This window comes from Lampetra planeri, chromosome 23, assembly GCF_965212315.1.
Source record: "Lampetra planeri chromosome 23, kcLamPlan1.2.h2, whole genome shotgun sequence".
Lineage (NCBI taxonomy): Eukaryota > Metazoa > Chordata > Hyperoartia > Petromyzontiformes > Petromyzontidae > Lampetra > Lampetra planeri.
The window spans coordinates 10,838,709-10,855,194 of NC_136129.1; the positions used below are offsets into that span (position 1 = coordinate 10,838,709).

A 16,486-nucleotide genomic window follows, 5' to 3' on the forward strand; every position below is an offset into this window, starting at 1 on the left:
TATATCTGTGAAACATGTATATGTTCACGAGTAGAAACGAACTGAATCTATATTTGAGATAGAGAAATGCACAACAGGGACCTGGCGACAGAGACGGCGCCTCGTACAACCCGCGGGGCAACGATTTCCGTCGCCTCCGAAGCTGCGTCAAGGTGCCACGCAAGCGAATTAAAACTTCACCTGTCGTATTATTTTGCACCATCGTAAGATCTTAAAAATGTGCAAACATGCATTTGCACAGAGGCTACTGGGCATTCAATTCTGAATATGTGCTTGCCACAACACGTGCCTGAACAGCAGGCCTGTCTGTGCACGGGACGAGTGTCTGTGGAAATGTGGTCTGGCTGTGTGTGTGAGAGTGTCCAGTTGCGAAGAGTTTTTGTTTAACGAGGCGAGACCGCAAGAGGCAACCACGATTAGTCACAATTGCAAAACAACCTTCGGCAAAGCTGATGGTACATGTAAAATAATCACAACACTCAATCATTCTATAATCCTATTGACATTTGTCGCATCATCTACTCTGAAGTCCGTATCATCTATGTGAATAAAACGATCGCCCTTTCCCTGTCACCTGAGTATAAACCGACCACGCGATCTGATGAGGTGGTGTGTTGTGTAACCAGCAATTGAATAACCCAAAGTACATTTCATACCAAACACGCACAGGCCTAGCACGAAGGCCCAGCGAAATGAAAACAGGAAGGCCACTCCAATATCGTGATCGTTTTGCCACAATATTTATTGGACTGCGACAATAAAAATATGAATTCGATATAGCCATTACACCATAAAACTACGTCTTAAAAAATCTAGGTAAAAAATAAAATAAATGAAAACAAAAAACATTTTATTTATTTTTTTACCTACGTGACTTTACCGAAAAAAAAACAAAGAGTATGAATTCTTGCAGTCACGAAAGCTTCAAATCTAGAATTTAAAAAATCTACTATAATTTCTTTGGAGGTTTTCCTTGAAAAAGGGTCATGACTTGTGATTTCCGGAGCATCTTCCAAAGCATCCTCTCAAAGTTGAGGTCATGGTTGGCATAGAAAACGAGCTTCTGCTTTTGGTCATAGTAATGGTCGGGGAAGTGCTTGTAGGTGCTGGTTATGAACCCATAGGCGGAAACCTGCCCATCGGGATGAAAAAAATGAAATGAAATGGGACATCCAAACTAATGTAACACAAATCAATCGTCTATTGTATAGTCTCGTGTCGAAGTAGGACCCGTATCTAACAGAGATGGCCCTTGCCTGTAAATACCTGGCTGTTCAACAGCATTGCTTCAAGCGAGCCTGACTCTTGCTGATGAGACACTGCATGTCAAAGCTGATCCAGAGTTTGTGCATTAAACCAATGCTACTGGAAAAGATACTTTGAAAATGCTGCGTGGCTGATTGGTTGTGTAAAATGTTCTATTTTCACGTTTAATGTGGAGAGACAAGTATGGGGAGGAGGCGACGTGTTTGCTTATTTATTTGTTACTAATATTCTGTTTATCCATCTCCATATCCTATTAGCAAATCCTTACAGGATGCATCTGCAATAAGAATACAATGTGATATACCTTTAACTAGGAACACACGACATTAAATGCACCCTACTTCATCGGATCTCGGAAGCTAAGCAAGGCTAGTCCTTACGACGGGTAACCCACAAGGAATGTCAGGTGTTGTCGGTGTGAGGGCGAGGTGGCCAAGATATGACATTGCTGAGTGTCTCCCCCTCGTATGCTTGGCTTGTCTCCGGGATTGTCAAAATATTCCAATTTAGCAGAGGCTTTCTGAAAATAATCTTGAGCCTCAGCAAAGTTTTCGTGGGTAGTTGCGGCATTATTATATTCTAGAGGTGATTGTTTAACCACTCAATTACCGATTATCGGCTGTATTACTCGGCCCATCATGGATACAAAAATAGTTAGGGAAAAAGTGTGGCCTCTGTTCCCAAGTGTGCCGCCGGATTGGAGGTGGTGGGCGGGGCTTGGTGACATCACTGCCAGGTGAGCCATGTCACTCCGAGCGCGGAGTGACACGGGAGTTTCCTGACAGCAGGTTGGCAATATTTCTGGCTGTCCCCGTATTTAAAGGGACACATTGTTTACACAAATAAGAAATTGCTTCCAACTTTCAGCTAATTAAACAACTTAATCGACTAATTGGGCCACATCCAATTCTATTATATTTTCAGTGCTTGGTGCTCATTCACGATATACGGGCCTGGAGCAGCCCGCAGAGGAAATGTGATTCTGCAGTCAGTGATCATTTGTCTGCATGCGAGGTGTCAGGGACAAGAGGCACATTACCTGGTCACAGGTGTGCTGAGCTGTGAGCAGGGCTATGGCGCCTGTGCTTGGCCTATAGAGGTCTTTAAACTTCGTTTGAAGACGTGTCGAAGGCAAAAAACTGAAAGGGAAAAAAAATGCAAACATGGCATAGTTTGTGCTCAAAAGATTCCAAAAAACACTTTAGGTTTTGTAATAATACAATGTACGGGACTTTACCGAGAGACCCAAAGAGTATCAATTCCTGCAGTCACAAAAGCTTTAAGTCAATATTTGATCCAATGTTATAAGACATTCAGTCAATATGCAAAATGTACATATTATTTAATAACATGAATGGATGATAATGGATGATATTGGTCGCGACAGCCTACGTATTAAACTAACATGAATGTGTTTAAAATTGCCTTTTACAAGGTACACTGTGTCAAAAAATGTATTGTTACAGCTATCCGCAATTCTTATTATGGGCAGCAGCGGCGGGGTCCATGACTGGCTCCCAGTTCTCCTTGGGCTCTCGTCATGCCGTCATCCACCATCACCTGCCATGTCGTCATCCACCATCACCTGCCATCATCCACCATCACCTGTCATGCCGTCATCCACCATCACCTGCCATCATCCACCATCACCTGCCATCATCCACCATCACCTGCCATCATCCACCATCACCTGCCATCATCCACCATCACCTGCCATGTCGTCATCCACCATCACCTGTCATGTCGTCATCCACCATCACCTGTCATCATCCACCATCACCTGTCATCATCCACCATCACCTGTCATGCCATCATCCACCATCACCTGCCGTCATTCACCATCACCTGCCATGCCATCATCCACCATCACCTGCCATCATCCACCATCACCTGCCATCATCCACCATCACCTGTCATCATCCACCATCACCTGCCGTCATCCACCATCACCTGCCATCATCCACCATCACCTGCCGTCATCCACCATCACCTGCCATCATCCACCATCACCTGCCATCATCCACAATCACCTGCCATCATCCACGATCACCTGCCATCATCCACCATCACCTGCCATGCCATCATCCACCATCACCTGCGAATTTTCCCAGCCACTGAAGAACAGGGCCCGTTAACCCGCCGCGTTGTTTATGTATGAGAGAAGCCACGCAGCAAATCACCCAGATCATCAGATCGTCAGATTGTCAGATTGTCAGATGATCTGGGTGATTGTCAGATTTTCAGATGATCTGGGTGATTGTCAGATTGTTCGGTTATCCACAACCCCGCTGTGCACCACAACTGTTTCACGGATAGCCCCACAGATAATAGGATCCACTAAAATCCCCCCCCCCCCCCCCCCACATTGCTACGGAGAAGAGGAGTTCTTCTAACTTAAATAAAGATACTTAAGAAACAACGATTTTGATTCAACAAATTATTTGGCGGTGCTGCTGCCGAGTTGGCGGTGGTGTACGCAGACAATAAACAACAACAACAAATATTTGTAAACAAAACAGCCTGAAAAAAATACGTATGTGTATAAATAAAATCTGTGACGTTTCGGCCAATGATCCTATGTGCTATGTTTTACTGTGACTGCAATCGCAAAATAAATAAACACATACTTATTTTTCAGGTATCGCAAGAAATCCGGATGCAGCATTTTGAATTTCCTGTCGACATCTTCATTTCCAAAATAATTCCAGGGTCTGAAAAACAACTTGTTTAATTGACACTTTTAGAACGCCATCAAATGATGGACAAACACTGGACTGATGCGAGTATTTGCGAACGCGCAAGCACGTACTTGTCCTTTTTGTCCGGCCCTTTATTGACCACGGCACGTCGGGAGGCAGCGGTCACCATGTAGTAGTCCTGGTGGCCGCAAGGAACGAATACGTATCGAGTTTCCTGAAACGCAAAGTAGAAGGGAACGCTTCGTTTTTCGCAGTTGCGCGTTAAAGCTCTCCGCTGCGCTCTTCCGGTTGTGCCACACAACGTCCGACGTTTCGCGTCACCCTCACGGGTGACAAACGTAGTGCTCACGTTGAATCTGGCTTTCATCGGTGGTCGCTACCCGCTCTTGTGCCAGGCACAGAGGATTGAATTCAAGGGTGATGGGTCGCTGAGCTCGTCCGTAATCACCGTGTGAACAATCACGAACGGCGCTACTATCAGCACCATCCTCTCACCGCTGATTCCAAGGCGATGGGGGAGTCTCTTCACCCCTAAAGGAAACGGTACCCCCCATTCCCACAGACCAACGGTGCCAGTCGCAGCGCACCACCTCAACAAACACATACATATATCTAAATAGCCAAACAAACGTCACTTTCTGTGGCCAATAAGTAAACTTTAGCCCAATCCAAAATACCTGGGTGTCATCTTTGACAGTGAAATAACCTTTAGATCATGCACGTAGTAAAGACCTTTGAAAAGGTCAAAACCAAGTCTCAAGTTCATTTCGTGCAACCCGGTGAGAACTCAAGAGACCAGGATAGACTTTAATTTGCAAGAGTCACCTGGGTCACCAACAAGACAAAAACAAAACAAATACAATAAAAAACAGCAATGAAGTCAATATCAATTGGTGCAAAACGACGGCGCTGTCATCGCATTCAAAATAAAATAAATTGCACAAACATAAATCAACGTTAACAAGTGTATTCCCTGCAGCAAGTGAGGGTTAACTGGGGGCTTCAATAGAAGCCTTGGTTTGGAACGGAGAGTGTACGGACAAGAGGGAAATAAGATGAGAGGCATGCAGAGGTGAGTCAGTGGAGGATCTAGGGGACGTTGAGTGTGATTTTTTATTTGATTTTGGATTGGATTGGGAGCCAGTGGTGGGATTGGAGTATTGGGGTGACGTGGTGATGTTTATGATTGTGAGTGACATGTCGTCCGTACGAACAAGGCTCATGACCAGAAGTTTAAACATTCCTGTTGCTAACTTCACAGTCAAAGCCGGTTGTTACCGCACCATTTACCACATTTTAGAAAACATCACAAAAGGTCAGGGCTTTTAATGAACACCGTCATCTGCAGTTTAGCGATGATGATGATGAAAGTGGTCTCTTACTGCTCAAATAAGCATTGAGGCGGTGCTCATCTCCTGTTCACAGCCTGGAGCCAGTGGTGGAAATTCCTCATTCCTATGACGGGGGAAAATCTATCAATAGAACAAACACTCTTGACTTCCTCACAAAATAGTATAAGTTTTATCGACCTCAGAGGAATTATGGGCCGAGTCAACCCAAAAACTAGGATTCTGAAATTGTCACCTTCTGATTGTGTTCGCTGAGCCAGCTCACCAGAAGGTCAGAGTGGTTGTGGTGGATCTCACCTTAGACCAGGGAGGGTGCATGAACCCAAATTTTCTGTATGCTCTCATGGAATTCTTCATGGTATTGGTTGAAAAAAAGTAGAAGGATGTCCGATTGCCAACATCTCGCTCGAAGCCCGCCGTGATCGCCCCGTTTACTCTGGTGGCCAAAAGATCACAAAAGGTCACATGATGGCAGGCATTTGTGGAATCATTACTTATATCTTGCAACCTACTTAGGTGTATGCATTCTATCTACCAATATTGTTATTTAGAAATGTTTATATATATGTCTTGAGTTACATTAGGCGAGTTTAAGTATCGTTAAAACAACAACTCTTCTTGGTTGGAATGCACTCCACCGATAGGACACAAGGCAGCCTCACAAGACGTCCCGGGTAGCTTCCCCTGCTCCTCTCAACTTGTGACGAGCCGGGCTGTTGCGAGTTGGGCAACTCAAAGGGAGTCAGCTGTGAGTGTGACCTGAACTGGTACTGCACGCCCCGCTTCACCAACCTCGCGCACACCGACTCGCATGGTGAAATATGGTCAACAAATCCGATGTCAAGTTACCAAGGGCTGTAAAGTGTTTCCGTATTCATGAGAACGAGCAGGCTGCACGTCATTTGGATGTGGCTGTCCCTCCCACCCTACCTTCCTCCAGCCAGCCAGCAAAACTTTTTTTACATAAAATTTGTCCAAGGCAAATTTCGTTACAGGAAATTAATTTAATATCGATTCACGGTTCGTGCACGTTTTTTTTATATCTCGTTGCTTTTGACCCACTTCATATTTGCTTCACTGGTGTACAGTTCTTTATTTGACGTCATTGCTTTTGTGATGTCGGTGACCCAGATGCACACGAGGCGACTCTGCTCTCACGAGTTCTTCACCTGGTTTAACAAATTACACCTGAACCACCTGACCCCCCCCCACTCAATTCCTTGGGGAGGGAGAGGGAACGGCTCGCTCCGAAGACTCCGTACAGTCATCAGGTTGCTCTTCGCCATTGCGAGCAGTTGCGATGCAAAGTTCGTGTCGTTTCTGGTGCCGCACTGAAGACCTGGATCGTGTTCTAGAGGCTGTGATAGAACGTTGTTGCCATGTTCTAGTGAACGCCGCCCGCTAGAGCACAGGCAGAGGAGCGCGTTATTTATTTACTTTTACTTCAGCTCTGCAGCAACTCTGACCTCCATCTGCGCAATGTCCCCCGTGTCCAACATTCCCTGACCCCAGCTGCCGCTGCGAGCCTCGCAGGTGCCCGCTCGGCACGGCTCCCCGACTGCGACGCTGTCCCCTCTACGGCCGCGACGGATCCCTCAAACTCCACGTTGTCCAAAACGCCGCTACGAGACTTCTCACCCACGCCCATGAACAACGCCACCACCCCACCCGCTGCTCCAATCCATCCGTCGGCACCCAATCCAATCCGGATCAACTTCAAGATCGCACTCTCCGTCTCTGTAATATCCTCCGCGGACTCACACCTCCCGATCTCTCCCTTCTCAGTTCACTCCGTTGACTCCTCGACACCACAGGCCTGGTTCAGATACCACCTGCACATGATGCTAGCCTCGGCCATTATTCGAACTCTGGTGACTTCGTTAAAAACGTTGCGGGCGAAAACACTAATGTGCCGCTCACCACCTTGAATGTGTACTTGAACTTCAGATTGCATACTTGTGTCACTAACACGGTCAGAAATGTGCTGACACGCCAGTCGAAAATCAGTTGTACAGGTTTTCAAATATTTCACCTCCGGACTTGGCATTTACGCGCCCCCCCCCCTCCCTTATTCGCAGCCTTGACGTTGAAGGACGCCTGCCCAAGCGATCCAATGAATCTGACTTCCAGGAAAGTACGAGGCAGGTGCAGCGTGGAGAGCAACCGCTCCTCATCTTGCAAGCCACTGAAATATTGCTGAAAACCATTTCTTGTGACAGAGACAAGAGTCAGAGTTTGACTCCCGCCCCAAATAAGCATTGAGGCATTGGTGCTCATCTCCTGCTTACAGCCATGCTAAGCCAGTCGTGCAAGTTGACATTCATATAATGGGTGGCGTGGGGGGGGGTAACTTGACAAGACAACCTCTGTTGACTTTCCCACAAATTGGTACGGATCTGATCCACCCGGAGGGATGATGGCCTGAGTCAACCCCAATCAGCATTTTGAACTCGCCACCTCTCCCCCATTGCGAGCCGCTCGCTCTGCCACGGAGCCACCCGGACGATACGTCGCCACGCTGCTCAGTGCGAGAAGGCGACAGGGGGGGGCGCGGTATGCCCTGAACCGGTTCAGATATCACTAGCCACGAAGCAATGTTCGCCGTGGCCAGGAATCGAACTCATGTGACTGGGTCCATAGTCTTAATGCAGTGCGCTAACCACACTCGTGCCACCGCTCACTGACGACAAAAATGGGCTCGAAATGTGTTCGATGTAGAACTGAAAGCATGGCGATTCGAGGTTAAACCTCGGGCAATTCAATGGATCTGCAGGGGGCCTTGCCTGAACACGTAGTCGTGGGAATCGATTTCCTCTCCCATCATGGACCCATTGAGGATCCCTCCGTTCCCGACAACGGCGCAGCGGACGCACTTCTCGGCGTCGCGTCCTCCGCCGCCGCCATCCGGCAGGCGGTGGGGAAACATCTCGCGGCACTCCGGGTGGCTCAGCACGTCCACGGCGTCTTCAACATCTGCACATTTAACCCGAAAGCAAAAGAAAAAATACTAAAACCAGAAGCCTTCACTTTTATACAAGATTAGCTCGCTTCAATGACACACCTACCAAGCTCATAATTACCATGTATTGTCACGTGCAGAAGTGTAGTTATGACATCTGGTTCAGAATCGTGGTCGTTATCAAAACGAAATGGAACAAAAATTTGAAAGTGCGCACAGAAGCACGGAGAGATGCAGGCTTGGAATGAAGTTGAGAGACAGAGTTACATGGATTACAGAGCGCACGCAGGTTAATGGCATCATTCATATTGTTAAGAAATGTGAGTGGGCAGGACGCAACACGGCTACGAGGAATTATGACAGATTCCCGAGAATAATAATGGAGTGGCAGCCACGGAACAGAACTCATCCGAGGATGTCTACCTCGGAGATGGAGTGATTATACCAGCACACGGGCAGGTGCGAAGCGAAACACGTTCCTTCGGAGTGGGCAGGTAGGAACTTGGTTGGACAGTGCATTCGTGCACGACAGAAAGCTCGCGGTCACGTGACGCACTTCAACCAATGCGGGAGTGTACATGTTTGGGAGGGGCTATTCACGACAGACAAATCATCCCTGGTGGGCAGTGTGGAACTGTTGTTCCTACCTGTATTTTTAAATCCTTTATATTAAGTTCGCGTGCTTGCTTGCTTGCTTAGGACCGTGCAAATCTTTCGGTCGTTTTTTAACCCACTTCCCGTGATCCAATCGAGCTGACATTTTCCACACAGACTCGTTGTGCCAGACAATTATTGTTCGTGATAAAAAATTCCCAAAATTTTACACTTTTTAGGCAAAAAAAATGTATTTTACATATAATCAAATATAACTTATTCATGGCTTTGGCTGAACGTCAGAGTGTAAGAGCCCAGAGCGTAACCCCTCCACAGGCCGTGGCGGAGTAGCGCAGTTGGTAGCGCCCTCGCTTCCCATGCCAAAGGTCGCGGGATCGATCCCTGCGTCCTCCACAGGCGAATATATATTTAAATCCTTTATATTAAGTTCGCTGCCACGCATATAAAGGATTTATAGTGAAAAACTTTGTTTTTACGGGTTATACTTATTGCATGGCTGGAGAACCCAGAGGAAACCCGTGCGGAACAAGGGGAGAACATTCAAACTCCACATGGAAAAGCACCCGAGTGGGGAATTGACACCAGGCCCTTCTTGCTGTGAGAGGCACGAGTGTTACCACTGCGTCGTCGCCGCCCTGCCACCTGGAAGGATCAATTTACCCTGCCAGATGTACAAAGGGCTGTAAAATATTTTCACTATCATCATGAAAGAACATAAATTAATTGAATAGAATGAACGAACAACTAACGTACCACTCATGTTCATTCCCTTCCAGCCGTACGGAGTGCGGTACTTTGAAAGGCGATCAAACTCCTCTGGGCTGAAGTGTCCCTTGCGCAGCAGGACCGGTATGTTGAAGTCAAACACACCTTGCAGGAGTGGCTTCCTGCCCACCACCCTGCGCAGACTCGCGGAGCAGTTCTGAGCACAAGGGAGGAGGATTGGACACGACGCGGTGAGGTTACGCCGAGTCAGAACACCGAGCACAAATAGCAAAGTCCCCGTGACTCTTGAGGACGGGATAATCCGAAGCATTGCTTTCTCTCTCTCTGGCTTCAAAAGCTGAAATCCTCTGTTGCATTGAAGCCTAGCACGGGGCCATATTAACGCAGGGGCTTAGGGGCCTTACCAAGTGGCCTCCAAAATATACATACAATATTGACATCGTGCTTTACAATGGTAAAGATGCAAGTGTAGCACAGCAATTCACTGTTGTGCAGATTGCGTCAAAGTGCCGGAAACATTTTATAATTTTACTTTAGATATAAGTTTATTTACTTGTAATACTTTTTGATTATGAAAAGGTTTGTCTGTTACCCAAATCTACTATAAGTTTAACTCTTCACGTGACAATTTAAAAACTGGTCATCTGAATTGTTTTTTTAAATATAATTCTCATCAGGTCCCTTGGTGTTTTGTGTCGTCTCCAACTCTTATTATCCGTTCTGTCTCTCTGGCCTATAAGTGTTTGTGCTATGACGAGGAGTGGGCCATTACCTGAAATGTCACCTATTATATACGTTATTTATTTGAAGGCCACACGGTGTTATTGACATATGTGTTGAGTTTTTCTGAAGCTCTGCGGCCAATCCTAGAGATAATGTTGCAATTAAATCCACAGCATCGCTGTATGTGTGTTGATCCCGGTTACACTCCTGTAGATTGCATTCGAAAACGAGAAATGAAGTAACCGAGCGGTGAATAACCGTGCCATCGTCGTGCACAGGAGGTGGCTAAACCCGTCCAGGGAAGGAATTTACACAAATATAGGCGCCATAAACGATAAGAGCCCGGACTCCCCTCAATCACAATCTCACACTTCGTCTTCAAAGACTGCTGAACTTGGGTGCATTAAAAGTTTCACATTTTTCTAAATGAAAATAATAAAATGTAGAAAGATGTTTTTACTCGACCATTAGTTTAGCCGAGCACAGGATCGAGGTGACGTTGAATTTAAAAAGTCTACAGAGGCCACAATTCCCCATGTAGAAAGTGTAGAATGTGTAAATATTTAACACGTTGAGCGAGATCAATGAAAGTCGAATAATTCGTGCATAACCTGCATGTGTTACGGTGCATCAACACTACATCGGTATCACTCTGAACCGCGCCGTGTACAGCATCCGAGCGCTGTCCACCTTCAAGAAGCAGCTCAAGGCGCGCAAGGGCTGAGGCTCACACCTGTGCAGGGCGGCGTACGAGCGACATTGATAGCTGGCTCCGAGTTGTCGATGGTACATCGCGTCCAATACGCAACACGTGCGCGCGTTGTAAATCACGTTTACTATTAATAATGTGCGGCTCTTCTTAACCTTCACAGAAACCTTCCTTGCGTGTAGCTCACATGTTGTTGTGTCATGGAAAGGTGAACATCAGTGATACGTGGACATAAGTGCTGACGATTAGCCTGGGTGTGATTCAGCTCGAGGGACATCCGTACGTGCGTGCGTGCCGCTTGTCGACTAACTCAGCAGAAATCAGTGACAAACGCGCAGGAAAAGAATGCACACTTTATAGATGCTTCAGGGGAATGTCTGCTCAACTTCTAAGTATTCTACACATGTTCGTATATAAAAGCTCTCGGCCTTATCCAGACCACCAGCTCAAAAGAACGTGTGACTATTCGTGTGTGTGTATGTACAACGACAAGGTTCCCCGTGAAGCCTTCACAAGCCGTTGGGGCAAGTGCTATAAGAGACACCTATGGAGGCCGGCAGGGCACACGATGGGGTAAGCCCCACGCCCGGCCGCTTTCATCTCTCTCGTGGCGATGTTTTACACACTGCACCGGGTACTCATTTGAGGCTGGGTTGACCTAGCAGAGGCCCAGGACCGGTTCATATAATTGTCACTGGTGTTGACCGTGAGCATGATTCAAACTCGACTTGCCGGGTATGCAGTGCAGCGCAATAACCACGACACAGCAAGCAGTAGATGTCAGCACCAACACAACTCATTACGTTGGCTACTTGTTTGAGTGTAGTTTACAGCTGTGCAACCATCTTCATCGTTGCTATTCGCGATGTTTTGTTACCAGGCTACAAATCTGAGGATGGAAAAGGAGCTAATTTCCCTGTCAGGAAGTCCACCGTCGACAGCGATGTACTTGGCTGTCTAGACCGTACAGAGGGCTTCAAAACAACGTGAACACTTCCGAGAATTTGCAACAACACCACAAGACACGTACCTCCGGGCTCTGGAGACCACCTGGAGAACATTCCAGGCACGCGTTGACAATGATGGCGAACAAGTGGAGACTCTTTGACTTTTCGAAGCTTTTGACATACATTTGTTATCATGTTACGGTGTATTATCCGTTCTTTTTCCATTAAAAACGATAGTCCCATATACGTCTTTAACAAAATTTGAAGCACCCTATATTTGGCTACTGTTATACATTTCCACACGATAAGCCACTTCGTTGAGCTATCATTTGTGATTGCCAGTAGGTCGCTTTTGAAAAATAGCTGTAGTTCAGTGGGCCTTACCTGGTAAAATAAAATAAAAAATGGATTAGTGGTTTATTTTTGAGTAAATTCCATCAGTCCTTGTGCAAAAGTGAGAATGCACTGTGATCGAGCAGGAGCGGACAGTGATGGCGACAGCATGTGGGGGAGGCCTTCATGCAGCAGTGATGTAGTACCCCCGTAGGTTAGCTAAGTTAGGAACGGTGGCTACCACATTGAGTCGTTATGCTAAGTGTTACCTCTTGTGTTAGCTAATAAATAGTGTTGTCTGCAAAGTCCAGTATGCGCCTGAATCTCACCTCCTGCACGTGTCTCGTCTAGGCACGGACGGAAAACCCATGAACCGCAATCCCGAATGGTAACTTTTATATTGGCCGACGTTTAAGTTGTGCCTGACATTCACGAGCGAAGATAATCGCGACCCCACCCAGCGTGCGTTCTCCAGGACACGGGGGGGGACCCGTGGGCCCCCCCAACCCCGGCCACGTCCACGCCAAGCCACGCGTCAAGGCGAAACCTTCCAGACTCACGTCCGCCAGCGTGTTCCTCTCGCGAAAGTAATCGTCATCCTTGTCCAAGCTGATGTTGTACTTTTTTTTCGCCAGCAGCCACTCCTTCGCCGCCAGCTTCTCGTCCTCCCTGAGGTCGGGATCCCAGGGCAGGGAGCCGCCAGCCCTCGCCGTCCCCGCCGCCCTCCTCGTCCCGGCCCTCGTCGTCGCCGCCGCCGTCGTCGCCGCCGCCGTCGCCACGGTGGCGTCGAGCGACATCGCGTCCGCGTGCCTTCGCTGGATCCGTTCGTAGAAGAGGGTCTTCTCCTTCAGCCACAGCGCGAAATTGCACCTGCAAGGCGACAAAGAGAAGAGACACGGGGTTGTCTGTGCCTCCAGCGGCCAGACGCGTCTCGACTCGACGGAGCGTTGCGCAACCCCACAACTTCCAGGCTGAAACGAACCTGTCTGACGATGACATTGACAGACGTTTCATATAAAATAAAGCCTTCAAAGTAACAATTAGGGTACACGGTCTGGTGCCATGATCTCAGATTACCCCTCCTAGTGGTTAGCTGTGTTTTTGTATGTTTGTTGCGTCGTTCGCGTGACTTGCATCTCAAAAACGCTGAAGGGTTTGTAACGTGGACAGTTTTCTTCTCACGGAGTCACAGGGGGAAGCCGCAGGCAAAGCTGAAAGGCACCCAGAACCGGCGCCAACAATTGCCCAAGCTCTGTGATCCTACATTGGGACATTTGGCCAACTTTGTTTCAGGATCTACTTGCGTCCAGCCTTAACAAGTAGTTGGGATCTCATGCTCACAACATCTGGGCCCACCATGGAAGTGGAGAAGGATGGTGAATTCACCATGGAAGAGGAGAAGGATGGTGAATTCACCATGGAAATGGAGAAGGATGGTGAATTCACCATGGAAATGGAGAAGGATGGTGAATTCACCATGGAAGTGGAGCAGGATGGTGAATTCACCATGGAAGTGGAGAAGGATGGTAAGCTACCATTCATGGATGTTTTGTTTGAGAAGAGACCTGACGGCTCGTTGGGACACTCTGTCTATAGGAAAGCCACCCACGCCAGATTCCTATCTGAAACCTGATTCCCACCACCATCCAGCACAGAAGAATTCCCTCATCAAAACACTACACCATAGGGCCTACTGCATTTCCGATCAACACCACCTAGCCAGTGAACTGGAACACGTACACCAGGCCCTCAAGATGAATGGGTACTCGGACCGCATTATTCGCAAAGCTGTTTCTCCAACCATGGAGAAACAACCCCCTGAGAAGCCGATCAAAACCATCACGTTACCATACATAGCAGGTGTTACCAAAAATATTTCCAAATTTTTTTTAAAACACAAGATCCAGGTCCGATTTAATACAGTACACAAAATCCGTGGTCTAATCCCATCTGTGAAAGATGTCATTCCTGACATGCAATATCCTGGTAGTCTACAAACCGAGTTGTACCTGCGGTGGCAGTTACATTGGGAAAACGAAACGACATGTCTCAAACTGTGTTCGCAAACACAAGGCAGATTTGAAACACGGCAGAACCAATACCTCTGCCGTTGTTGACCATTGTTATAACGCGGTGGGCTCGCATGATATTGTGTTTTCCGAGACCAAGGTACTCTGCAAACCTTCGGGCTACTACCAAAGGTTTGTTCATGAAGCCATCCAGATATATTAACAGAGACATAACTTCAACCGAGAAGATGGATCAAATTGAGCAATCATTGGAAGGATGTTATTAACCAGGTAAAACCTTAACTGTTTATGGTTGTTCGAACAATTTGCCTTTAGAGGCTGACTCCTTTTCCTGATGACGACCCCTTGTGTTGTGATGGAAACGTCGTAATTTGTTTTATTTTATTTCTAACTACGTGACTTTACCGAAAGAAGCAAAGAATATGAGCGTTCCTTTGGCTAACCTTGGGCCCCTGAATGCAAAGTTTAGCAAAGACACACACCCAAATGGCTTACATTTGTGGGATTAAAATAAATAAATGTCTGACAAACGACAGCTTGAGAGGAAGCGCAGTGGACGTGGAGCAATGACCGCAGCCCTGCAAGCTCGAGGGTGTAAATTCCACTCCTCGTAGAACATTGCAACTACCACAGCATCAAGTGAATATCTATCCAGCAGTGGATAGAAAATGTATATGTTTAAATTATGAAGGGCAGAATACGTTCCTAAATAAAGGATATGGACTTTCATAGCTACGTTACGGACACCTTTTAAAGTTTGCGATGACATAAACCACTTTTGTCCCGGAGCCTGAGCAGAAACCAGTGGCACTGGAGGGAGTCGAGTCCTCTCCCGTCATGCAGACGCGATCGTACGGCAAGAGTCAATTACTAGACAACTTCCACTCACTTCCTCCAGCGGTTGTTCATTATTATTACTCCTTTTATTTGACCACATCACAAATATTGATTCTACGGATGTTTCGGAGTTCAGCCCCGCAGCAATGTCAGCAACTTCGTTATCAATAATTATCGCCGGTTGAAGCTCTACATTCCTTGAGACGATTCGTCGGTAAAGGCAGAAAGAAAGCGAGTTTCTGGCTTGCGAGTTTATTTACACAGCGAGCGACCAAAGCGGTGCCTCCTCCCAGTGGCTTCAGTCGACTTCTGACTGATTTGAGATTAGACAAAAATTACACAAACTGCACACAAAAACCCGCTCAAACAGTGCAAATGCGCCTGTTGTCCATATACAGTACCGCATGTAAAACATTCACGTCAATACTTTGTGTGCACGCTCACGAGTTTGGAAAGTGTTGCAGATCAGTTTGCGACAGCGGTGATTGTACAAACCGCGCCAGTGCAGTGCTCAAACCATCACCACGACGTACACGTGGACATGAGAGCAATGACGCATCAGCTGTGACTCTACAGTCTTCACGACAGCTGTTATTCAATCCATTTGTCATCATTTACTGTCATCAATTAAATTTTTTACCGAATTCACGCTTCACAGATTCGACCCCATTGCTTCCTCTCATCTATTCTATCCCCCTCATCTCCTCCATCACAGTGCTATACCACACTCTTTGGTTATTTCGGTAAAGTCACGTGGGTATAAAATCAAATAAATCAGTTCTGCTGACCAGCAGTTCTCCTGCTGCTGCATCTGTTCCACCTGATGACGGCCGCTTGTGTTGCGATCGAAACGTCGTGATTTTATTTATTTTCTACCCACGTGACTTTACCGAAGAAACCAAATAGTTTGGATTCCTGCAGTCACGAAAGCTTCAAATCAAGATTATTACAGTGATGTGTTGTGTCGTTGTTAATTCTCTGCAAAGCGCATTAATTAAGGTGCTATTTAAATTTCGATAAGATCAGAATAACATATTTATATTTTTAAATACAGGGAAAAAGAGTTACGTATTTCAAAGGCTACGGTTATAATGTAAGGACTAGAATTCACAATGTCAGTATTAATGATCGATCAACAAGCGATGAATGCATCTCTTGGATGACAGCATTTGAATATAACCACGACAGGAAGCGAGAACATCTCACGTACCTGAGAATTCCTGCATGGCAGCGTCTGCTGAACACGCTGACATTGTAAATGTACGCGCCACTCCCACGTACCTGAGAATTCCT

The 16,486-nt window shown here is 46.8% G+C and overlaps 1 protein-coding gene across 1 annotated transcript; it reads right to left on the reverse strand.

The window, feature by feature from the left end:
- Nucleotides 1-726: 726 nt before the first annotated feature.
- On the reverse strand, nt 727-16,004 carry LOC144726541 (alpha-N-acetylgalactosaminide alpha-2,6-sialyltransferase 2-like). Its single transcript, XM_078605335.1, has 9 exons — nt 15,982-16,004; nt 12,887-13,196; nt 9,642-9,810; nt 8,098-8,287; nt 5,612-5,750; nt 4,076-4,179; nt 3,894-3,977; nt 2,306-2,405; nt 727-1,132 (listed from the first exon to the last, which is right to left on the reverse strand). Exons 1-9 carry the CDS (start codon nt 16,002-16,004, stop codon nt 950-952), a joined length of 1,302 nt encoding a protein of 433 aa, XP_078461461.1. The 3' UTR covers nt 727-949.
- Between the last annotated feature and the right edge of the window lie 482 nt (nt 16,005-16,486).

What these genes read in the sequence shown, in the direction of transcription:
- LOC144726541 (XM_078605335.1), bottom strand. Translation starts at nt 16,004, where the DNA reads ATGCAGCAGCAGGAGAACTGCTG. An exon ending in TCCCACGACTACGTGTTCAG is followed by an intron (nt 5,751 to 8,097) that starts GCAAGGCCCCCT and finishes TTTGGCCACCAG; the next exon opens with AGTAAACGGGGCGATCACGG. An exon ending in TTGCGATACCTGAAAAATAA is followed by an intron (nt 2,406 to 3,893) that starts GTATGTGTTTAT and finishes TTTCCCTTTCAG; the next exon opens with TTTTTTGCCTTCGACACGTC.